General features: G+C 38.5%; 2 protein-coding genes across 9 annotated transcripts in view; one reads left to right on the top strand and one right to left on the bottom strand.

Moving 5' to 3' along the window:
• Krit1 (KRIT1, ankyrin repeat containing) overlaps positions 1-5625 on the bottom strand; it is a 44251-nt gene extending 38626 nt beyond the window's left edge. Inside the window, exons 1-3 of one of the 2 annotated variants that reach the window (XM_005371773.3) lie at positions 5312-5625; positions 2454-2557; positions 1112-1271 (exon numbers count right to left, since the gene is read on the bottom strand). In XM_005371773.3, the coding sequence (XP_005371830.1) occupies positions 1112-1271; positions 2454-2557; positions 5312-5327 (280 nt within the window). In that variant the 5' untranslated portion in view covers positions 5328-5625. The other variant, XM_013355420.2, reaches the window with a different exon arrangement.
• Positions 5626-6010: 385 nt separating this feature from the next.
• Ankib1 (ankyrin repeat and IBR domain containing 1) overlaps positions 6011-25362 on the top strand; it is a 112082-nt gene continuing 92730 nt past the window's right edge. For 4 of the 7 annotated variants that reach the window (XM_013355414.2, XM_013355410.2, XM_013355415.2 and 1 more), the window contains exon 1: positions 6011-6116. The gene's annotated coding sequence lies outside the window, so the exon portion shown is untranslated. Of the gene's footprint in view, positions 6117-6157; positions 6235-6325; positions 6474-19248; positions 19821-25362 lie in introns of those variants that run through there. The other 3 variants (XM_013355411.2, XM_026778319.1, XM_013355412.2) reach the window with 3 other exon arrangements.

Raw genomic sequence — 25362 nt, 5'->3', positions numbered from 1 at the left:
CATTTTAAATGGGCTCTACTTTTTAGAGTTCATACTTCTTTTCCTTTCGTTTCATTTTTATTTCCTTTTATTATTATTATTAATTTAGTTTTTTGAGACAGGGTTTCTCTGTGTAGCTCTGTCTGTTCTGAAACTCATTCTGTAGACCAGGCTTGTCTTGAACTCACAGACCTGCCTCTGCTTCCAGACTGCTGGGATCAAAGGCTTGCACCACCACAACCTGGCCCAAGTTAATACTTTTCAGTTTGGTTTTTTGAAAAGAATTTTCTTCCTATGATTAAAATGAGAAGAAAACTGTATCACCTCGGTAGCTTTTAAAGGGTTTTTATGGCTAATTAATCCATGAATATTATATTTCACTAAGCCATAGAGAGAGGCTTATAGTTAGTTTCTTCTGTCTGGTAGAAATAAAAATAATAGCTCAAAGATAATTATCTAGAAAACCATACTGTTAGCAAAAGTAACCTGCTCCATAAACAAATCCCTAACACCGCAGTTCCTCACACGGTTTGGGCTCTGCAGAAGTCAGTTATCTTTGGGAAGCAGAGGACCAGTGCAGGGTGGATGGGGACCGAACTGCAACAGTGAATATGATAAACTACATAACACACACTGGAAAATTCTATAATTAAATCTATTTTGTACAGTTAATACTTGCGAATAAAATTTGATAAAATTACACTGAACTTACTTCTTCAAGGATTTGGACTATAGTTTAAATCTATTGTACAGTTAATACTTGCGAATAAAATTTGATAAAATTACACTGAAGTTACTACTTCAAGGATTTGGATATAGTTTAACAACTTCCAGAGGTTTTCCTACTTTTTCAAATGGAAAGGAAAACAGAAATTGGTTTTAAAATACTTTTAAAAATATTTTTCAGGGCCTGGCACCGCAGTACAAGTCAGCACTCAAGAGCAGAAGCAGACACATCTCTGCAAGTTCAAGGCCAGCCTGGTTTACATAATTAGTTCCAGGCCAGCTAGGGTTACACAGTGAACAAAACCAACAAAACAAAACAACCCTTCCACCCAAAAACCCCACATTTTTTTTCTTTTTAAGTCTTGAAGACAAACTGTTAGGTGTAGGGAGAGAGAAAAGTTCCTACCTCTGATCCCCTGGTTTACAGGAGAAATTGGTTTGGTAGTTTCTACTACATAATCCAATATGTCTTGTGCTATTTCACTGTTGTCTTGTAGTTTAGTTTCCAGCAAAACTTTCTTTCTCTTTCTTTTCTGTCCTTCAATGGGAACTTCATGCAATAAAATCTTAGATAAGAAAAACAGCATTAATAGAAAGTTTAATCACTTGCCCTAGAATACTATTATAATCTGACAATCTTTCTCCGCCCTACGTGCATACTACAGAATAATCCAATCCTAGTCTCCTGTCTGGACCTATTCAATCAGAATGCATAAGGAATGGAATCCTAGTGCAAATGGTTTCCCATCAATCTATAGTGCAACTGAAATCAGGAAATGGTTACAGATAACCTTAGAAACACACTTTAAGCCAAATGTTAGAAAAATTAGGCTATAATACAGGGGGGAAAAGCAATTCAATTGCATTTATATATGTAACATACAACTGTAACACACAGATATATAATTGCTCCAATTACACATTTACTAATCTATATACAACTACAGAAAAGTTATTTGATTGTGTAAAGCTGTCAAATGAGTTAAGGTAAAATATATTTTTCAATGAATTGTTAAAAATAATCTGAAAATAATCATCAATCTTTATATTAAAAGTCAGATTTTCATTAAGTTTTTATTTTTGAGTTAATCCATAAATTATATAAATACCTAAATAGATAAACTTAAGAAAATCATGAGCTGGGCATAGTAGTGCACAGTTTTAATCCTAGCACACGGGAGGCAGAGGTAGGCAGATCTCTGAGTTTAAGGCCAGCCTGGTTTACAGAGTGAGTTACAGGACACAGAGAAACCCTGTCTTGGGGTGGGGGGGTGGGGTGGGAGAATACCAATACCACCAATACCACCAATACCACCACCACCACCACCACCACCACCACCACCAATAAAAAAATCTCATGACATTGTCTTCGTTCTCTTGTCCTTTCATTTGAAGAAAGGGTCTCATGCACCCAGGCTGGCTTCAAGTAACCTATGTAGTCAAGTTCCACCATGCTTGATTTTACACAGTGCTGGGAATCAAACTCAGTTTTTTTATGCATGCTAGCCAAGAATGTATAAAAAGATCTATATCTCAGTCCCACAAGTAACTTTTTATTTAATAATCTACACATGTAAATGAATGCCAAATTGAAAGGTATGCAACAGAAAAAAATACAATTGGGTAGAGACCTAGACTAACTAGCTCACTAATAATAATTGCAGCATATGGTCATAAAGCTTTATATATAAATGACAGTACAGAATGACATTCAATGGTAGGAATAAAATGTTATTAAATTTTCTCACTTCATAGGACTTAGCTCTATATTCCCGAGAGTTGAGACTGGCCGTATTCTTTGGACGGATAACTGCAACATAGGCATCTTCTATGTTTTCTGGATTTCCCATTGCTTTATAAAACAAACAGAAAGATCCTTGGAAGAGTAAATGACATAACTGGTGGCAAGTTCAACAACTTTTTAAATATTCACTTTGCAAAACAATTGTAAAATACTGATTTTTATAACTTATAACATATAATACCTAAAAGGCAAGCCAAAGATGACTTTAATTTTGTCTTCATCATCAAGAATCTGGCCGGGCGGTGGTGGCGCATGCCTTTAATCCCAGCACTAGGGAGGCAGAGGCAGGAGGATCTTTGTGAGTTCGAGGCCAGCCTGGTCTACAAGAGCTAGCACCAGGACAGGCACCAAAAACTACAGAGAAACCCTGTCTCAAAAATCAAAAAAAAAAAAAAAGAATCAAGAATCTGTCTTTGGGGCTTTAAAGGGTGGCATAATTATAAAATATTTTATAAAGTAAATAATAATTCAAAATAGTGGTTCAGAATAATGTTGTACTTTTATTTTCCTTAAAGTATACAAATAAATATTGAGTTTGGAAGTTGGAAGTAGCGCTTTATACCTACTAACACTCCAGAACTCTGAGCAAGAAAACATTTGATTTAGATATCTGGATGCCCTAACTTAGGTTTATAACTTTCTTTGGAGATGCCCATCACAGATTGGAACCATTTGGTCAGTAGGAAAAAAAAAAATCTTTTCCATTTCTTTTATCGATTTCCCTAGGTAATCCACAGTTTTTCTTTTAAATATAGTCACTGTGTCAATGTATGTAATCCTCCCTAACCCCCCAAAATTATTTTTTAAGTCTCCACTGGGCAATTTTGGAAAAGTAATTGAATTTCAGTCACATACTTGACTGCTGAATGTTCTCTTTGATCAGAACCATTACTTGTTCATAGCTACACTAAAAAGCTTCTCTTGGATTGCGTATCATTATCCTTTGGCTTTTAAATGTTCCAGTCAGTGATATGCCAGTAAATTTCTAAAAGAAATCAACCACAGAGTTTCTTTTCTAGTCACACTCGCATCAGCTTCCTTTAATTTTTTTTAAAGGCCCTTTAGGCATTAAAATGGTTTTTTCATATTTAATGAGTCCCTTATTGCTTCAACTCTCAGAAGAAGCATTTTCCAAAAAGGGCTGAAATGTTACTTGAGAGGATACACGTTTACTCTCTTTTCTCAGATGCAATGGATGGCACTCTATTAGCCTAACTCATTTTCCTAAAGTTAAAGTATTTAATTACAAAAATTTTCATTGATTTTGTCCCACAGAAACTAAGGTATTTCCATGAACTTTCAATGAGACATTAGAATGAAAGCATTTCATTTTGCTCAAAGTTTTGAAAAAAGATTTGTTCCATTTCTATAGTTCAAGGGATTTTTTTCAGTTCAATCATTTTAATAAGATCATCCTAAAAAGCCACTACATGCAGAAAAGCTGCTTACAGAAAGTGAAAAAGAGGTTTTTCTACAAAATTCCTGTCTAGCAATTATTTTCATCTCCGATCAACAATGACTAAAACATAATAAATTATAAATAATGAGATATATGGGTGCCTTAAAGACTGCAATCGTCTTTAAAAGGCATTGTATTGTAGAGACACAGTACAGAATACATGGCAATTGCAGAAAACAGTGCTTTCTATAAATCGCCTAAAGAAGAAATGAAGTAGTTGTTCACTTTCTACGCAGAATTTAAAGAAAACTAATTCTTGTTTCAATCAACTCATGACAAGAAAACGCCTATTAACAAAGTGTTTCATTAATTAAAACTCATATATTTTAAGTCGTTCACTATTAACATATCCCCCAAATATTCTTAAAATTGGTTTTCAAGAAGTACTTGTACTGGAGCATTTAAAATAATCTTTCAGACAAAAAAAGGAAACAAAAGTTGAAGCTAGGAAATAGCAAAAGCTAAGGTTATTGCATCTACTCCAGCTCAAACTCAACCACAAAAAGAAAGAAAGAAAGAAAGAAAGAGAGAGAGAGAGAAAGAAAGAAAGAAAGAAAGAAAGAAAGAAAGAAAGAAAATAGCAAAAGCTACCAGTCATGAAGTAAGACAGGTGCAACAGAAACACAAAAGACAAAAGAAATAAAGGTATTGTTACGGCTCAGTGCACTGGAGAAAATGCTCAGGCGTGATACGCTGCCAAAATAACGAGGACTTATGTAAGTGATGGTTCATAACTAGGAGGTTTCTGAGATCGTTTTAGAAACACGTAGGGGCGTTTTTGTTTATCATTATGATTGAGAAAGGAGAGGCGGACAATTGTCATTTAGTGCCCACAGCTAGGGTAATATTCCTTTGTGGGTCAGCTGGTCTGACTGCAAACAAACAGTAAAGGCCATGGTAAGTTCTCTGAGAGGGTGGGACAGGAATGGAGCTGAAATCTTGAGGTAGGCCAGCCACATAAAGGGGTTCTGGTTGAAGCTACAAACACAGGGGAAGGGGCGGGGACAGCAAAGCAAGCGAGGTAAAAACCACAAACGAAGAACTCGGAAAGAAGAAAGGACACACAATCAATACGCTGGTCATCACTTTCCCTACAAAGATAACACTCTGCCTGGGAAGCTGCCCCACCACCCACCAATCTTCCACTACTGGGGGAAAAAGCAAGCTGCTTTGCTCCAAGGGCTCTTACCCAAAAGACGACCTTGGAGTCTCGCTAACTGCTCGGAGAAATACACCCCTTGCCTGCAGAACCTAGGTGGAGAGGTTCGGTGTCCCACCCGATTTCGCTAGCTGGAGTCTGGATTGTGCCTCTCGATTCCGCGAAGGAAACCCAGAAGACTAACCCGAGCAAGCGGACATCTCCTTACGGGTCCGCTACATCCAAGTCACAGGGTGGGGCGGCAACCGGTGCCTTGAGGAGCCGTCACCGTTTTCTCATTTCTTCTGCCTTTCTAAGAGGACCAGGGGCTCGAACCAACTTCCTGCAGCAGAAGTCGCCGCCCCGAGAGTTCGGGTCTGGACACCTGCTCTCCACTGTCCTTCCCTTCCCTCGGCAGCAATCACCTTCAGCCTCTCCCACAAACTCGGGACACCTAAGGCCTCGGCTGGCCTCGTCGCCGCCACCGGCGCCAGGAAATAACTTCCGGGGTTACGCCCCTCCCCCTCCCCCAGCCAGCTTAAGGTTTGCGGCGGAAAAGCTTCCGGGTCGGTCTGCGGGTGCCGCCGTTCGTGCCGGTCCGTGCCCCTTCTTGCGGCGGCCGCCGCTGTCTGGAGCGGACAGCCGGCCCCTGGGCACTCGCGGTGCTGGCAGAGGTCGGCGTCCACGGCTGAGCGCTCACCCACGGCACGACCATGCTCTGGACTTGACCGAGCGGCGGAGGCAGGCGCCCCCGCCCCCTCCTCCCCACCCGGAGCGCGGCGGCGCAGCCGGAGAGGGTGTGAGCTCGCCCGGCGTCGGGCTCGCGCAGCGCTTCCCGCGGCCTCCAGCGCGCATCCTCCGGCTCCCTCAGCCGCTGGCGGCGGGTGGGTAGGGCGCGGAGTGGAAGCGAGGTCATCGGCTCGGCGGCGCGAGAGGCAGGTGGCCGCGGGGGAGGAGGCTGCAGACCTGTGCGATCCGCGCGACCCCGGTTCCCACCGGGAGAAGTAACCGTAAGTCTCTGCTTCGCGGCTCGGCTTTGGCCGAGGCTGTCTAAAGCTGCCCAGTTCACGCCCTTCCGTGTCTCTTGCGAGTGTGCCCATCGTCCCTTCTGTCCCTATCCCTGAACAGGTACGCTCACTTATTTACAAGCCTCCGGGTTTCCACGGCGCGCCCCATCCTCCATACATGTCTACATCGCCTTGTCCCTCTGTCCTCACAGATTCGTGGCCTCCTTCATTTTCTGTAGAACCCGGAGCAGCCCGGGCATGAGATGTGAAAAGCCTTGGGTACCTCCAACTCCGCAGATCTGACGTACCGAGGAGCTAAGAGGTTAAAAGTGCTCTGCAGGACTGTCGTGGTGGGGTTAGGTAGGTGCTGATGGCACCGTTGTTTGTTGGTTTCGCCACCCAAACAAAAGAATGGACGCCCCTTCTGTACCCTCAGTCCTGTCCCTGTTTGTGGGAACTGTTCTTACATTGAGGTTGGAGTCGGAGGAAATTGGAGCTAGAGCCCTAATGAAGCAGCTCCTGAAGAGGTTTTATTCTCACAAGCTCTATTCTGGAAAAATCTTGTATTGCGACAACCCATTGAGGGAAAGCTTTACTGGTATATCTGAAGAACGAATGTGAAAATGTTTGAAATTTTAGTTAGTATACTTTGGATACTGTTAATTTCTTACTGTGTTGATTACTAGACTTTTTCTCATTAAATTTTAGGGTTTTTTTAGTCTGCTTTTGCAGAACTTTCCAAAAATTAGGTTAAAAAATACTTCAGTGACTGGACAGTAGCTGTCATGTGTCTTCATGTATTTACTACTTTTCAAGGCATTGTAGAAAGCAAATGATAATCTCAAAATACTGGTGCTCTGTAGGCTGCAGGTTTTGTCATTATTCTGTAAACTACTCTAAGGCAGGATGGTAGCATTGGTAACATTTTTGTTGGAAACTATTATTTCTTTCAGAACAATAAGTATGTTTAGTCACCCTTCCCCCCAAACAATTCTTTTAGCAGTTGATTCTGTAACTACACTTCAGAGGCTCAGAAGATGTAGTTCCAACGGTCTTTCTGGAAACACACTTTCCTTGGCACAGAAGCCAACACTGTGCAGACTTGAGTGCATTGTTGAAGGGGTGTCTTCTGTTTTCTGTACAATCAGCTTCCTGAATAAGATCTGAGTATTTTAATGGGGGAATGGGCAGTTACACAGAACAATCCTTATTTAAAAGTTCACTGATTTCAATTATCTTTGGGGCAAAGAGGGAAAAATAGAACCACATTTTCCTATTTCATTTATTTGTTCCCTTTCTCACAGCTCTGAGAATTTATGAAAGTGTCGTGAAATCATGCATGCTGTCTCAGAAAGTGAGGGCTGTACACGGGTGCATGCTGTGCCCTGGAGACAGAGTTTCGTTGGCCGCTCTTTCAAGCTTCTGTAGCACTCCTCACTTCTTAGAGTGTTGATTGTCTTTCCTCCTTCTTTCCTCGGTGTGTTCACTTGTGAAAGTGAAGTGCATATATTCATACAGCGTTCCTAGAGGTAAAAGGTAAAGGTATTTTTCGTAAATGAGTAGATACGGTTGATGGAAGAAATATGAATCAAGTGTCTCTTGTTCTCCATTAGTGGAAGTGAAATTTTTTCTCGGTGCTTTTAATAGTTTTTCCCCCCTTGGAGGCTGCATATATAATTTAGGTTAAATTCTTAAGTGTTTCAAATATTGAGATTTATATGGCACATATTGTCAAAAAAGATTTTGAGTTTCAACTCAGTATTGTCAGGAGTTTCTCTGCATTATCCTAAAAATGCTTAGGTATCTTATTTAATTTCACAAAATGATCTAACTTGGGGAACAGTGATATTTGGACTTTTCAGTCCATTTTCTTCAAACTGCTTCTTCCTTCTCCACCCTAGATACTTCACTTTCCTGCTTATTGTATTTCTTCTTTTCATTCAACCTTTACTGAGCTGTGTGTGGGGATCAGGGTTTATGTTCTGCCACTCCAGGGTACATATATCAAGGTTCCTTTTCTCACTGACTTTCCCAATCTAGATGTTTGACTGTGATTCTATCTGAAGGCATTGGAGAGTACTGGTTCTGAGATGAAAATACTCATTCAGACTTGATTAGTGGGATTTATGGTTTAGCAGCATTTTGATACAGTTCAATCTTATGGTTTCTTGAACCCCCTAACTTTCAGAAGCATAATTTACTACTATTACCACTTTTCTCCCAAAGCTTCTTTTGTATTATAAACATTTTGTTTGTTTTTAAGAATCAAAATCTGTTAACAGCTTGCTCTTGTTTGGCCACTGTCCTTTACTGTAATTATATGCTCTTCTGCTTTTGAGATTATAGAACCATTAATAATTATAGAACCATTAATAATTCTTGAATTCTTAAAAAACAGCAATACTTGCTACTTTTTCTGTTTTCTGTCTTTTTCTTAACACACACACACACACACACACACACACACACACACACACACACACACACACACACTGGACACCCATAGTCTTTCTGTTTCACGTGTAAAAAGTCTTTGGTAATACTCAAGGGTACTGTATTTTTCTGATTGGAATGATGGTGGAATTAGAATTCCTACTCAACAATGTAACAGAGACAGAACTATAAATGTGTGCTGATGCTTGGCCTATAAAGGTGAACAAATCAAGATTCTTTTTATCATTGGGCTATAAAATATCTACTTAAAATTCACGAAGGAAAAGCCTATTTAGATGCCTTTAGTACCCTAAAGGTGTAAAAGTATTGCCTTGTTAATACATCCATTCATTATGGTAAAGGCGGGTATATAAATGCTTTAAACCAAAGTTTTCATCTGGTTTTGGTCTTAGACAATGATAGCTGGATCCCATTCTTTTCTACCACCAGGTATTCTACATTACAATATCTTTCAAAATTTTAACAATAATTTTGAAATGATTTCATATTACTTGAATTAGAAGTCATTTCAAATTCATAAGATGCTAGCAACACAAAGATCTGCAATTGTATATCTTCATTTGGATTTCTTTCACTGTTAACGTTCTGCTAATTTCTTTAATTGCTTACCATTTCATTCTCCATGCATAAATATATACATTCAACACATACAGTTTTATAAGTCTTTTGCAGCATTTTGAGGAAGCTTCAAACATGTGTGTCTTTACCCTGCAACACTACAGTGTCTGGTTTCTAAAAACAAAGCCCTGTTATGCAATCCTGATACTGCCCCTTCAAGAATAAACACTATGTTAACTTTTTTCAGACATGTTTGGCCTCAGTTTCCTCATATTCCATGTCTGGCAGTTTTGTCAAGTATAAGCCTACATTTTCTCTCTTTTTTAATACTTTCTAATTGATATTTATTGAGCTCTACATTTTTCTCTGCTCCCCTCTTTGCTTCTCCCCTACCCCTTCAGTCCTCACTCAAGGTCCCTATGCTCCCAATTTACTCAGGAGATCTTGTCTTTTTCTACTTTCTACTTCCCATGTAGATTAGATCTATGTGAGTCTCTCTTAGGGTCCTCATTGTTGTGTAAGTTCTCTTGAGTTATGGTGTATAGGCTGGCTTTCTTTGCTTTATGTTTAAAAACCATCTATGAGTGAGTACATTGATAATTGTCTTTCTGTGTCTGGGTTACCTCACTCAAAATGATGTTTTCTAACTCCATCCATTTTCCTGCAAAATTCAAGATGTCGTTATTTTTTTCTGCTGTGTAATATCCATTGTGTAAATGTACCACATTTTTCTTATCCATTCTTCGGTTGAGGGGCATTTGGGTTGTTTCTAGGTTCTGCCTATGACAAACAAAGCTGCTATGAACGTAGTTGATTGAGCACATGTCCTTGTGGCACAATTGAGCATCTTTTGGATATATACCAAAAAGTGGTAATACTGTGTCTTGAGGAAGGTTGTTTCCTAATTTTCTGAGAAATCGCCACACTGACATCCAAAGGGGTTATACCAGCTTGCAGTCCCACCAGCAATGCAGAAGTGTTCCCTTTTCTCAACAACCTCTTCAGCGTAAGTTGTCATCAGTGTTTTTGATCCTGGCCATTCTTACAGGTGTAAGATGGAATCTCAGAGTTGTTTTGATTTGCATTTCCCTGATGACTAGGGATGTTGAACATTTCCTTAAGTGTCTTTCAGCTATTTTAGATTCCTCTGTTGAGAGTTCTCTCTTTAGGTCTGTACTCCCATTTTTTTTTTTATTGGATTATGTGTTCTTTTGGTGACCAATTTCTTGAGTTCTTTGTATATTTTAGAAATTAGACCTCTGTCTGATATGGGGTTAGTGAAGATCTTTTCCCATTTTGTAGGCTGTCGTTTTATCTTGTTGACCATGTCCTTTGCTTTACAGAAGCTTTTCAGTTTCAGGAGGTCCCATTTATTAATTGTTTCTCTCAGTGTCTGTGCTGCTGGGGTTATATTTAGGAAGTGGTCTCCTGTGCCAATGCATTCAAGTGTATTTCCCACTTTCTCTTCTATAAGGTTCAGTGTAGCTGGCTTTATGTTGAGCTCTTTGATCCATTTGGACTTGAGTTTTGTGCATGGTGATAGATATGGGTCTATTTTCATTCTTCTACATGTTTATATGCAGTTATGTCAGCACAACTTGTTAAATATGCTTTCTTTTTTCCATTTGATATTTTATTGCTTCTATATCAAAGATCAGATGTTTGAAGATGTGTGGATTGATATCCGGGTCTTCTATTTGGTTCCATTGGTCTTCCTGTCTGTTCTTATGCCAATATCAGGCTGTTTTCAGTAACTGTAGCTCTGCAGTAGAGTTTGGAGTCTGGGATTGTGATGCCTCCAGAAGTTATTTTATTGTACAGGATTGTTTCGGCTACCCTGGGTTTTTTCTTTTCCATACAAAGTTGAGTACTGTTCTTTCAAGGTCTTTGAAGAATTTTGCTGGGATTTTGATGGGCATTGCGTTGAATCTGTAGATTGTTTTTGATAAGATCACCATTTTTACTATGTTAATTCTGCCTACCCAAGAGCATGGGATATCTTTCCACTTTATGATGTCTTCTTCAATTTCTTTCTTCAAAGATTTAAAGTTCTTGTCATACAAGTCTTCCACTTGTTTGGTTATAGTTACTCCGAGATATTTCATGCTATTTGTAAGCCTACATTTTTCTAGCATAATCCTCATCCTAGAACTATGAACTTCATGTCCCCCAGGCAAGTTATATCTTCCTGGCAGGAATATCAAGAAAAGATGCCATGCCCTTCTTAGTGAATTTCATCCAGAGGCCCTCAGTACCAAGCCATGTCACTAGCAATGAATGTAACACGATATAACTGTGGAAATAAACTCCAAAATTGTGCCATTATCTTAGTTCTTATCAAACCTTCACTTGCTGACCTTAGTGTCATTGATGACTCCTACCTCAGTTAACCACTTTTATGATGATTAGCAGTTATTATTTATTTACATTTTCTCTCTGCATATACAAGTTGATGTTTTATTGAAAACTGCTTCTCTTTTCTCGCCTTTTATTTAAAAGTAGAGATGAAATGGTGTTGACTTTATGTGAGAGGTTGTGAATTGTTACTATCTCACTTATTGTGCTATTTCAGATGTCCCCAGTTTAGTCAGGGGAACATCTTTAAACTGGCTACCATGCCCCTTGATCATGCTCCCATTTCCTTTCTGGCAGAATAAATTGTTCCTGATTCATCTTGTGCTTTGCTTGTTCTGCCACTGAAATCAGCTTTCCCACAAGGAGCCTGCTTTTGCGTTTTGGTTTGTAAAGATGATAGATGTTTATAACAAAGACTTGGGACCTCATCCTCTTTGCTTCTAGAGTGTGAATACTTCCGTGTGATTTTACTGGACATGGTTAGCATAGATGGTTTGTGTGTGCACCCACACATTTGTACACACTCATATACATACCTCTTTTTTATTTTGTTTCGCTTTGTTTCTGAGTCATTTTCCAGACTGGAATTAAATTTATTATATAGTCAAGGTTGAGTTATATTCCTAACTTCACAAAACAAACAAACAACAAGATGTTTCCTATGTAAGTGAGAAATCAGATGCCACAGTCTGTGGCAGTGTGGTGGCTCCACAGGGCTGTCAGTAATACATGCTCACTTGTCTTTCTGGTTAGTTGTCCTGTCTTATCACCTGTGTTCTGATGTGGGAATGATTTCTTATTAATAAAGAAACTGCCTAGGCCCATTTCATAGGCCAACCCTTAGGTAGGCGGAGAAAACAGAACAGGATGCTGGGAGAAAGAAGTTGAGTCAGTGAGCCGCCATGATTCTCCTGCTCCAGGCAGATGCAGGTTAAGATCATTCCTGGTAAGCCAGCTTGTGGGTCACACAGAATAATAGAAATGGGTTAGATCAATATGTAAGAGCTAGCCAATAAGAGGCTGGAACTAATGGGTCAGGCAGTGATTAAAAGAATACAGTTTCCGTGTAATTATTTCGGGGCATAAGCTAAGCTAGCCATGTGGGCAGCCGGGTGCAGGGGACACAGCTCCACCGCTCTTATTTCAACAGTGATCTTAAGGTGACATTCCAGACTGAGTAGCAGCTTCTTTCTTTTTATTCTCTCATCATCCATGCCTCTGGGTGTGTTAACAGTATCCTATGTAGTTATCTCTAGAATGGAGCCAAGACCAAAAAGCAGTACCCTCTTTACATTCCTATAACAAGTTTCTTTCTGTTCTTTTAGAAAATAATTCAGATTTGGCTTCGTGTGACATAAAATTGCATTTAAATTAGGAACTCAGAACTTTTTTCTATAATCTCTTAAATTGTCATGACCCACCCCATACTAAGTTATTTATAAACAGAGATATAAACATGATTGATTATATTATCAAATTGAAAACTGATATTTTGGAGAGCACAGAAATTTATCATTGTACACAATAAATGTTGATTAAAAAATTTATGTGCAACTATTGTATGCAGTGATTATAAAACTGAATAAGGCTGGCCTTGGAAAGATGGTTCAGTGGTTAATAGCACTGGTAGCCTTTCCAGAGGACCTAGGTTCAATTCCCAGCAACCACATGGCAGCTCAAAACTGTCTGTAACTCTGTTTCCAGGAGTTACACCCTCCTACAGACATAAAGGCAAAACACCAGTGCACATGAAATAAAAACAAATAAATTTTTAAAAAGCCTATATACATTTCTGGCACCATGACCACTGATACACATATGATGTTCACACAAACACACACACAAACAATAATAAATATAAACAGTAAAAAAAAAACTGAACAAGGCTCAGGGGCAGAGCAACTGCAACTGCAGAGCCCTAAATTAACCTCGAGCACCATGAAAACAAAGGAACTAACCTTGAGTGTGATATGGCTCTTCTTCTCCAGGAGTTTACACATAGCCAGGCAAGCAGATAAACACTGAAGTACAGTTTTAGGTGGTAAGCTCACCCCATGATCAAATTAGACAACCTATAACTTAATAAAGGTTTGGGGAGCTATGATCCAGAGTCCTAATAGTGAAAATGGTTTTTAAAGTGCTAGCAGGAAATTTTCTTTAGAGCAAGTTGCCTTTATAATATTCTAAAACGGAACTGGACAAGATCATGTTTGTTATTTGATAAAGTTAATTTGGTTATATGAAAGAATGGAAGTTAATCTGATATATTAAGATAATTCTTGTGTATAGTGAATATTGAATGTGTGTGTAAATATAAGCTTATTCTCAAGGACTTTTTGTTATAATATAGTTTAGATATCAACAATATAAGATAGTATAATAGTACTGTGGCGTGAATGGGGCCAGGCCACCCTCTTGTGCTGCTGAGCCAAACAGAGCAGAACAGAGACCGTGTCCTGTTTTATAAAGTGAGCTTGAATTAAGACTTCAGCTCAGGGCTGGTTAGATAGCTCTTACTGGCCGGCCTCCTAACATGAATTCATTCCTCAGAAATTACATGGTGGAAGGAGAAAACCAATTCCTGAAAAGTGTTCTTTGACAGTGTACATAACCTCAAAACCCATTTGTGCACATACATAAAAAATGTAATTTTAGGGGCTGGAGAGATGGCTCAGCGGTTAAGAGCACTGACTGCTTTTCCAGAGGACCTGGGTTCAATTCCCAGCACCCACATGGCAGCTCACAACGGTCTGAAAATGTAGTTCCACGAGATCTGACACCTTCACACCAACGAACATAATAAAGTTAAATAAATAAAAAAATTTTAAAAAAATGTAATTTTAGAAGTTTTTGAAAAATACTTGATCTTATTAAGTCCTATATTCTCAAACCCATGTTCTTTCTGTATATTCTGTTCTGCCTTCCCCTTGGCCCCATATAATCTGTATGTTGCTTCTACCTCAGAAATCTTGTAAAAATAGTTTTCAGCTTGGGACAAAGTTTCAACGAATTTTACTCTTGATTTTCTACAGACACTCTCTGTGTGTGAGATGGAGTATAATCTGAAAGATAAGTGCTAGCCAGAAAATTGCCACATTACATGAATGAGGCAGCTATTGTGAACATGCTGACATTAGTTTCTGAGAAATGTAGTATTGAACTGATAAGACAGTAGAAGACAAGATGCTAGCCTGGCATGCCATCCCATCGGACAGTTGAGTAGCACTCACTAATGTTAAGATTCTTCTTCCCCCTGCCATAGTCGATGGTCAGAATAAGGAATTAGAAAAGGGAGTGCACTATTGCCGATACTTAAGGCAGGCATTGGTAGATTTGATGATGTTTAATTCCCCAAAACAATTGTAAAAATAAAGATAATTTCCTATCCCTTACTAATCATTTAAATAAATATCCCAAATCATTGAAATAGAATAGCTATTTCAGCTCAGGTTCTCTCTCCTTCTGAAAAGAGGTGTGCCCGGGATGGGACTAGTGTTGGCATGGTACATGAAACTTTTTCCCAAACTTGATTTGACATACCATCCACAGATTTAATACTAAAAGATATGACATGATATTCTGAGTGGAAAACATCTTTTTATATAATATGGGTGACAACGATGGAAGGTAAAGATTAAACTGATGATTTGTTATCATATAGTGGTGAGAAGTAGGGCAACTCAGGAAGTGGGAACATCTGATTTTTCTTAACTACTCAAAAACTCCATGTGTTAAATGTCGAATATATAAGGCAAGAGAAGGTGGAAAATAGGATTCCAGTGTTCAAGGATTATATATATAGTCCAATAGTCATTTTCATTTGACTCCTTGAGAAAACTGAGCCTTTAGTGCTCTAAGCTAGAATTCTCCACGTCATAGTATCATCTAGATAGCCTATTAATACACAAAACGCTGGGCCCCACTTCTGAGTTTCTGATTCTAGGTATCTGGGTGGCAGTCTGAAAGTTTTTTCTTAATAAGTTCCCAGGTGCTGCTAGGATTTCTGTTACTTGGTGTATGACCTTAAATTCTCCCTATGTCTCTAAAATATTACTAGTTATAGATAATCACTTTGAGAATTTAAAAACATTCTCGATTCATTTCTCTATGTTTTGTGCTTTAGATGAGGAACTCTGATGAATAAAATTTTATTTTTAAAAATGATTTTTTTAATTTATGCATGTCTGCAGTTACCTTTAGATGCAAGAAAAGAGGATCAAGTCCCCTGGAGCTGGAGTTAGAGGTGGTTGTGACCTGCCCAGTGTGAGTGCTGGTAACCTAACTCAGGTCCTCTGTAAGAGCAGTATTCTTGATCAAACTACTCTAGTGGGTTATATGTGTCTGTTCCATTTCTGTTAGGGACTCTGGAGAAGTCCTTATCATTTGAGCAGATACTTCCTATTGCTAGTGAGAAGCAGCCTCTGTTTTTATCCTGGAGTGACCTGTAAGGCTTCACAGTTCGTATAGTCCTAGGTTTAGTCTATAGGTTTAGGACAGCGAGGGCAGACTGAGGTGGAACAGAACTTCATATACATTGATGGTAAAATACTTTAATTACTCTTTGAGCTTTCAGCCTTGGAAGGGAATGAGGCTGCTTAGAGAAACGTATAACAAATTCACTTTTTATCAGTTATCAATTTTAGACAGGCTTTAAATGATTGATATGTGTACAGACTGAAAGAAAGAGGCAGGTACAAAATGAAGACAGAGATGCTAGGATTTTCTACTGATTCTTTTTAGTTACCTTCTGGACCCAAGTGAGGAGCCAGTGTTCTTTTAACAAGCAGTTTCTTTTCCTGTTTACTCATGGACATAGGCAGATTAATGTAGTATTGTGTGCATCGTATGTTGGAGTGGAGGGACAGAGAATAGGTCCATCTTCTTGGAAGAGTCACTTGTCTGCTGGCCAGAATAGGATTTAAAGAGACCTGTCCATCCAGTGGGTTTTACTTTTGGATCTAGGCAACATCAGCTACACATTAAGGACCTTTTTTAAACATAGCACATACCATGATGTCAGTGTTCCATTTTGTAACCCGAAACTCACAATGACTTTGTTTTGATGCTTTATATACTTTCCCTATCCATACCTTAATAATTTTTCTTGGGTTTTATATATTTCTGTCTCCATAATTGATTTCCTGTCTCTCATTTAACATGTGTATTAAATAATGGATAAAGTTTACTAGATAGTTAAGAGAAAATCTTAGCATTTTAAATTGGAAAACTATATATGAGAAGTAAGCCATTTTATATAATATTTTATCAGAGCAATTTAATTCTGTACGTTGCGAATTGTTAAATCTTTAGACTTTTCACTTGAGGTCTGTCTGAATATTTGTGTCAGATATAAGTAGCTCTCCCACTTGTCATTTAAGCCATATTGCCTACAGTCTTCCACCTTCATTATTCCATCCTTCCAGGTGCTTTGACAAAGAGCTGTCGAGTCATTCTTCCCACTCTCACTCCACTTCCAAGTTGTTGGCACGTTCTGTCTGTCCTTACTTCCAGAGTACAGCCCGAATTGGAGTAAGTGCTCTGCATCACCACTGCTGCTTTCTCCGTTGAAGTTACCTACTATCAGCTTTCACTTGGATTACTACAGATACTTCATAAATGGGCTCCTGCTTCTTGGTTTCCCCCCATCTCCAATCAGCCAGCCAGGTTAAATGTTACAGGTCATTCCCTCCTTGCAAACAGCCTCCAGTGCCTTTCCCTGTCACCCAGAATAAAAATGAAGTAATTTAAAGTAGCCCTTCAAGAATTGACCTGCTCCTGTTCTCCTCACCACGGTCCCGCCCCTTTCTGTGCTTGAACATCCATCCACAGCTGTTCTTTGTGCTGGAGTACTTTTACCTGTGGATGGTGCCTGACTGCCTCCCTTAGCTCTTTACTAAGGTGTCACTTTTCCCTGATTACTCTTAAGCATTGCAACATTCTCCCTTTCCTGGTTTGCTAATTCAGAAATGACACTTTATGTTACCATGTGTAGAATGTAAAACTCCATTCGTGTACCTGTGATTCATCTGTTTTGTTCTGCAGGATTTTCCTATATTTAGTATAACCTGGCACATGGTAGGTAGTCCAAAAGTACATTCTTCCATGAGCTTATATATCTAAAAAACTATAGCTTTCTTCTGGAAAGTTAGCTTGAAAATCACATCTAAATCTTTACTTTGAATATTTAATTCTGTTTTTCTCATTTAAAAAACAATTGTGTCTAGCCTGTTGATGATGGCGCATGCCTTTAATCTTAGCACTTGGGAGGCAAAGACAGGCAGATCTTTGTGAGTTCAAGGCCAGCCTGGTGTAGAGTAAGTTCTAGGACAGCCAAGGCTTTTACACAGAGAAACCCTGTCTCAAAAAAACTAAATAAATAAATATGCCTTATGCCATTCTTTTGTTTGTATTTGAAATTATTGATTCTTCTTTGGGCGGGGTAACATTTACTCCTTATGTAAGTTGTCTTTTCTTTATGTGTAATTTTGGGGAATAACTAAGCATCTTTTCATCCCCTATTTATTGATTACATTATTGATTGCTCTCATTGACTCTGGTGCTTTCTAATACTCATAGTAAGATCTGACATACATCTTGCTTTTAAGTGACTTTTATGTCAGGAGTTACAACAATGCCATAGCTTTTTTTTCATGTTTAAAAAAAATCAATACTGATTTCTACCTTTTTAACCAGAATTGAAAGTTTTGGGGCCATGGTAGTTGAGCCTTTCAAGGATTTTAGTTCTATGTAGCCAGTGTTTCTTAACTTCTTTATTTGGAACAGTTATGTTCTAATTAAGGGGGTCTTGCCCTTAATTCAGTTTCTTTTGGCCCAGTAAGTCTTGAAATTTGTGTACTTGATATAAATATCACAATGCCTTAGCTTTCTCCAAGTAATTTGCCCTGTAGTCAGCCAGTATTTTGAATTCTATCTTAATGTTTCAATTTGTAAGAGTCACTGAAGCACTTAAGGCTATTTCGTTCCATCCTTTCAGGATATAGGGTAGCAGGGGTGCATAAAGACTCACATCTTCATAATTTTGTTAATCGTACTGACTGGTCTATGTGGTCCTTCGCTACTTCATTAAGATGTATGGTATATAAAGTGAAATCCAAAACTAAGTAGGCATGGGATTCAAGTTTTGTTTTCTGATACTGGAGAGTTTCTAACTTGGAATAGTTCAAGTCTGTGGTAACAGATAGTAGGCCTGAGAAAAACTTTAATTATATTTGGTTCCTGTAGCAGTAAAATATATTGAACACTTAAGATTTAGTATCAACAAATAAAGATGTATGGGAATATAAATGAACTCTTCTAGGTGCTAACTAAGATTCAAATGTCTACTCTAAATGGGAAAGCCAGGATTCAAACTGAGGCTTGTCTCTAGAATTTTCTCAGTTTACCATTAAACCTTGCCAGAATTACTAAGCTCCTAGAGTCTATTTAATATTTATTAGTTGATTGTAAAATGTAGGTGGAATTAATTGTGTGAATTAAATTTGAAACGGTACTATACCGCAAAGATAAATCTTATCATGATCATCTCATTACGGACCCAGGAGTTTGGTCTTTGTACAAGTTCACTTCTACACATCTGATAAAGCTGTACTGTTCAACATTTTCATTAACATCTTAAATTTAACTCCATGATATTATTAACTTGCATTTCTTTCTTCCTTTCTACTTTCCTTTCTCTTTCATTTTCTCCTCCCCTCCCTTCTTCCCTTTCCTTCTCTCTTCTTCTCCTATTCTTTTCTTCCCTCTCCTCTCCTTTCCCTTAGCTCCATTCTTTTGTCGTAGGGCTCAGTGTTTAACTTATTGTTGCATTTAAACTTCTTGAAGTCTTGTACCTCAACCTACTGAATGCCAGGATTATGGTCCTGTGCCATCACTTCTGGCTATAAGTTTCATTTCTTCAGAGATGGACAAAGCTCAGTTGCTGATTTGAAATTATGCTTTACAGATTTTATGTTTTTGTGGTGTAAATTTGCAGTCTTTGACAAGTTTTTTTTCCTCTAAAACTATTTATTAGCTGGGTACAGTGGCATATGCATTTAATTTTAGCACTCAAAAATCAAAAGCAGTTGTATATTTTTGAGTTCAAGACCAACCAGAACTACATATTAAGACCTTGTCCCCAAAATAATTCTATTTATTATTGTTGTTGTTTGTATGTGATGTGTATATGTGTTGAGAGCTGACACTCATGCCCTGGAGCTCATATAAAATTCAGAGGACACCTTTGTGGAGTGGATTCTCTCCTTCTTCATTAAAATTGATTCCAGGAATTGATCTCAGGTCACCAGGCTATCATGTTTGGAGAGTGAACGCTTTTATCTAGTAAGTCATCTCTAGCCCCCCTTTTTTGTTTGTTTGGTTAGTTTACATAAATACCAGTAATGTCCTTATCCAAGTGTTTTCATCCTCTTTGAAATAAAGACATGAATATTGAAGTAAATACATCTGAACACATCTCTCAAGTTTCATATATGTGTGTGTGTGTACACATAGACATTTGTACACACACACACACATACACATTTAGAAGTTAGTGTAAAAGCCTGGTGAAACATCAAAATGTAATGAATTGGTTCCTAGGTAATAATTTTTGTTGTAGTCAGCAAATTGATGTCACTTATTTGTAGTTTTAATTTTGGGCTTTGTTCATTTATTCAAGTTTTTCCAAAATACTCACTTTATGGTTTTACCTAAATTTTTTGTTCACTCTTTGATAGCTGTTTTATTATCCAGAGCAGTATGGTTTATTACAGTAGGCATTAGGTTCTGTCATTGCTCTGGGAATGAGTTTCCTCTATGATGACAGGAAGTGACTAAACTTGATTAGGCATAGGGGTATACAAGAGGCCCCTCAGGGAGTTTTGTGACAGCAAAAGAACCTTGAATATTCCTCATTGACCTCTTTCATTAGTACAATGCCTGCATTTGCCACACCCTCCGCAAAATCCAGAAGGGAAGGGCATTCTGGATGGATTAATCTTAGAAAAAACATTATTTCTAGGAGCATCTACAATCCCTTTTAAGGTGACCTTGTTTGTCACAATTACAACGTTTGAAGTACAATTTTTCCTCAAACCTCTAAAAACCATCTCTATCCATGCATCATCATGGTCATGAGATTCAGTATTAATTGTATCTTGAATCCATTCCTCCAATGGTATTGACCTTGCTTTTAATGGCCTAATATTTTTGTATAGAGAATTGGCATTTTCAAAAGCCAGAAATTCAATCATTCTTTGTCTAGCTTCTGAATTTGGTATCATTCTATTTACTGCTGAAGTCAGTCTTGTTAAGAAATCCATAAAGGTTTCCATTGGGTCCTGTGTAACTTTAGTAAATGACTCAATTTTCTTTCCGATTTTTCCAATTCTGTCCCAAACATTCAATGGTGCTGTGCAGCATAAATCTAGTGTGTGGTAAATTATATACAGCCTGCCTTTCTGTAGTAGCATAACCTTCTCCAAGAATTTGTGATGTGGGAGTGTCATATATCAATCTGTTGATTTCATTGGTTAAGTAATAAACAAACTGCTTGGGCTCATAGCTTAGAACATAGGTGGGTGGAGTAAACAGAACAGAATGCTGGGAGGAAGAGGAAGTGAGCTCAGACTCCACAGCTCTGCTCTCGGGAGCAGATGCCTCAGAGAGACGCCATGCTCCCCGCTCCTGGGAAGATACACTCCCGGTAAGACTGGTGCTCACTAAGACCGGTGCTCACAGATTATTAGAGATGGGTTGATCGGGATATCAGAATTAGCCAGTAAGGGCTAGAGCTAAAGGGCCAAGCGGTGATTAAATGAACACAGTGTCCGTGTAATTATTTCGGGTAGAGCTAGCCATGTGGGCGGCCGGGTGCCGGGACGCAGCCCGCCGCTCCTATTTCTACAAATTTGATCTTGGGAGATTTCCCTACCTCTAGCTTTACGCCGTTGTTCAATAATCTTAACCTCTTTGAACCTGGTACTCCATTGTAATTGTGGTCCAGGCTCTAAAACACCTTTAACCAATTCTATCCAGTCTTTAAGGATAATTACAAACTGACCACAAGTTTAACATTTGCTTCACAGCATGCCATATGAGACTATTGCTTCCTTGATTCTCCCTAAATCTAACATTGGCATAGGAATCCAGTTAGGTGTAACAGAACCTCTGTCATCTGGTGATTCCTGTAAGGTTACTGGTTATATTATTAAGGTTGGTTGTTTGAAAACTTTAGACTGCTCCTCTCTATTTTTATAATCCAGTGTTGAATGGCTCTCCCTTAAATTCCTTGGTCTGGATTTTAATATCTCTGTGATCTGTTTTATTAGGTTTTTCTAAGAACTGTATCTTAGCATTCATATTAAAACAACTTTTTTAGTGATAAGACAAAAATGATAAAGCTGATAGTATTTACAATTGATATCACATAGATCCCATCAAAATTAGATATCCTCTCATTTAATCATTCCATTTTGAAACTGTCTACCATATTATCATACAGAGACCCAAATCCTTTCATTCTAATGGTTTCCCCCATTTTTTAATGTGGTAAAAAACTCCCTTTTAACTAATTCCTTCAAGAATTAATTGTCTTACCAAATCTACAACAATGCTGATGAATGTGTGAGACTGACTGCTGCTGTGTAGAACAGTAAAAGCCTGACTGGATCTCAAGCCAGCTACCTAATTTGGCAGCATCCAAAAATGGGTTTCAAGGAGAGCCCGTAAGCACTGGGGGGGGGGGATGGCTGTCTTCGTAATTCAGAGAAAACATGTGTGGTGGTGTGTGGGGGGGGGTACTGCCTGATGGCAGAACTGGCCAGTCTAGAGTGAGTGAGTCCTGTGGCATTTGGACCCCAGGTAGTTCTGGAGTTTGGGAGGAAGCTGGTGACTGTTTCAGAGGAGCTACAATTGGAAAAGCCCAAACTCAATCAGAGGCCTTGTGAAGAAAAAAAAAAAAACCTAGCCAGGTGGGGCTGAAGCCCTGTGTGCACCTTTGGCCTATGATGGTGGCAAAAAAGCCATAGGCAGACAAACAAAAAGGTAGAGGAAATGAATAAATCTCTCAAAGATACCCAAGAAAACCAAGAAAAAAACAATCAAACAGGTAAGGGAAACAGTTCAAGAATTGAAAAATGAAATGGAGCTAATGAAAAAAACACAAACCGAGGGAAGGCTGGATATGGAAAATCTGGGTAAACAAACAGGAACTACAGAGACAAGTATACAAGAGATAGAAGAAAGAATCTCAGACATTGAAGATACTATAGAGGAAATAAACTCATTGATCAAAGAAAAGAGCAAATCCAACAAATTCTTAACACAAAACATCCAGGAAATCTGGGACACCATGAAAAGACCAAACCTAAGAATAATAAGGGTAGAAGAAGGAGAAGAATTACAGCTCCAAGGCCCAGAAAATATATTCAACAAAATTATAGAAGAAAACTTTCCCAACCTAAAGAAGGATATTCCTATGAAGGTACAAGAAGCATACAGAACACCAAATGACTGGATCAAAAAAAAAAAAAAAGCATCCCCTAGCCATATAATAATCAAAATGCAAAGCATACAGTATAAAGAACAAAAATTAAGAGCTGCAAGGGAAAAAGGTCAAGTAACATATAAAGGGAAACCTATCAGAATTACACCTGACTTCTCACTGGAAACCATGAAAGCCAGAAGGTCATGTGCTACAGACACTAAGAGACCATAGATGAAAGCCCAGACTACTATACCCAGCAAAGCTTGCATTCACTATCATTGGAGAAAACAAGACATTCCAGGATAAGAACAAATTTAAACAATACGTAGCCACAAACACAGCCTTACAGAAAATACTAGAAGGAAAATCACAAACCAAGGAAGCCAACAACACCAATAATAACCCAAGCATCTGACAACCCTCCACCAGCACAACTCAAAGAAGGGAAACACACAAACACTACCACCAGAAAAAATAACCAGAGTAAACAACCACTGGTCATTAATATCACTTAATATCAATGGAATCAATTCACCAATAAAAAGACACAGGTTAAGAGAATGGATACGAAATCAGGATCCAACATTCTACTGTTTACAAGAAACACACCTCAAATTCAAAGACAGACACTACCTTATAGTAAAGGGTTGGGAAAAGGTTTATACACTTTATACTCATAACAATAACAATTGAATATCTATGCCCCAAATATAAAAGCACCCACATATGTAAAAAACACATTACAAGAACTCAAAACATACGTCAAACCCCACACTCTAATAGTGGGTGATTTCAATACTCTTCTCTCACCAAAGGACAGGTCAACCAGACAGAAACTTAACAGAGCAATAAGAGAACTAACAGAAGTAATAAACCAAATGGACTTAACAGACATAGATAGAACATTCCACCCAAACATAAAAGAATATACCTTCTTCTCAAGATCTCTTGGAGCCTTCTCAAAAATTGATCAAACAAAGCAAACATCCATAGATACAAAGAAATTGTAGTAACCACCTGTGTAATATTGGATCACCATGAAATAAAGTTAGAATTCAACAACAATTCTAGCCCCAGAAATTCTACAAACTCATGGAAACTGAACAGTCAACTACTGAACCACCCCTGGGTCAAGGAAGAAATAAAGAAATTAAAGTCTTCCTTGAATTCAATGAAAATAAAGACACATCATACCCAAGTCTATGGGACACTACAAAAGGAGTGCTAAGAGGAAAGTTCATTGCACTAAGTGCCCACATAAAGAAAATGGAGAAAGCACACATTAGATACTTAACAGCACACCTGAAAGCTCTAGAGAAGAAAAAAGCAGTCTCACCCAGGAGGATTACAAGACTGGAAATAATCAAACTGAGGGCTGAAATCAACAAAATAGAAACACAGAAAACAATCCAAAGAATCAATAAAACAAAAAGCTGGTTCCTAGAGAAAATCAACAAGATTGACAAACCCCTATACAAACTAATCAAACGGCAGAGAGAGAACACGCAAATTAACAAGATCAGAAATGAAAAAGGGGACATAACCACAGACACAGAGGAAATTCAGAGAATCTTTAGATTTACTACAAAAGCCTGTATGCCACAAAATTGGAAAATGTGAAAGAAATGGACACTTTTTTAGATAAGTTCCATATACCAAAATTAAATCAAGACCAGGTGAACAGTTTAAATAGACTGTAAGTTGCGAGGAATTAGAAGCGGTCATCAGAAACCTCCCTACCAAAAACAGCCCAGGACCAGACGGTTTCAATGCAGAATTCTACCAGAACTTCCAAGAAGAGCTGATACCTATACTCCTTAAGGTATTTCACAATACCTTAAGAAACAGAAGAGTCATTGCCAAACTCCTTTTATGAAGCTACAGTCACTCTGATCCCAAAACCACACAATAAGACTTAACCAAGAAAGAGAATTACAGACCAATCTCACTCATGAACATTGATGCAAAAATTCTCAATAAAATACTGGCAAACTGAATCCAAGAACACATCCAAAAAATTATACATTATGATCAAGTAGACTTCATTTCAGAGAGGCAGGGCTTGTTCAACATACAAAAATCTATCAATGTAGTCCATCATATAAATAAACTGAAGGAAAAAAAACATATGATGATTTCATTAGATGCTGAAAAACCACTTGTCAAAATTCAATACCCCTTTAAGATAAAGGCTTTGGAGAGGTTAGGGATACAAGGATCTGAAGGAGGAAGGTCATTGGTTGATTAAATAAAGAAGCTGCTTGACCTGATAGGTTAGAACGTAGGTGGGAGGAGCAGACGCTGGGAGGAAGAGGAAGTGAGCTCAGAGACTCGACAGCTCTCCTCTCGGGGGCAGACGCCTCAGAGAGACACAATGCTCCACTCTTGCGGGCAGAG

The sequence above is a fragment of the Microtus ochrogaster genome, unplaced genomic scaffold (genome assembly GCF_000317375.1).
Source record: "Microtus ochrogaster isolate Prairie Vole_2 unplaced genomic scaffold, MicOch1.0 UNK126, whole genome shotgun sequence".
NCBI classification, from domain to species: Eukaryota; Metazoa; Chordata; class Mammalia; order Rodentia; family Cricetidae; genus Microtus; species Microtus ochrogaster.
Note: the sequence above shows the minus strand (reverse complement) of the source record. Positions and strands in the feature narration are given on the sequence as shown.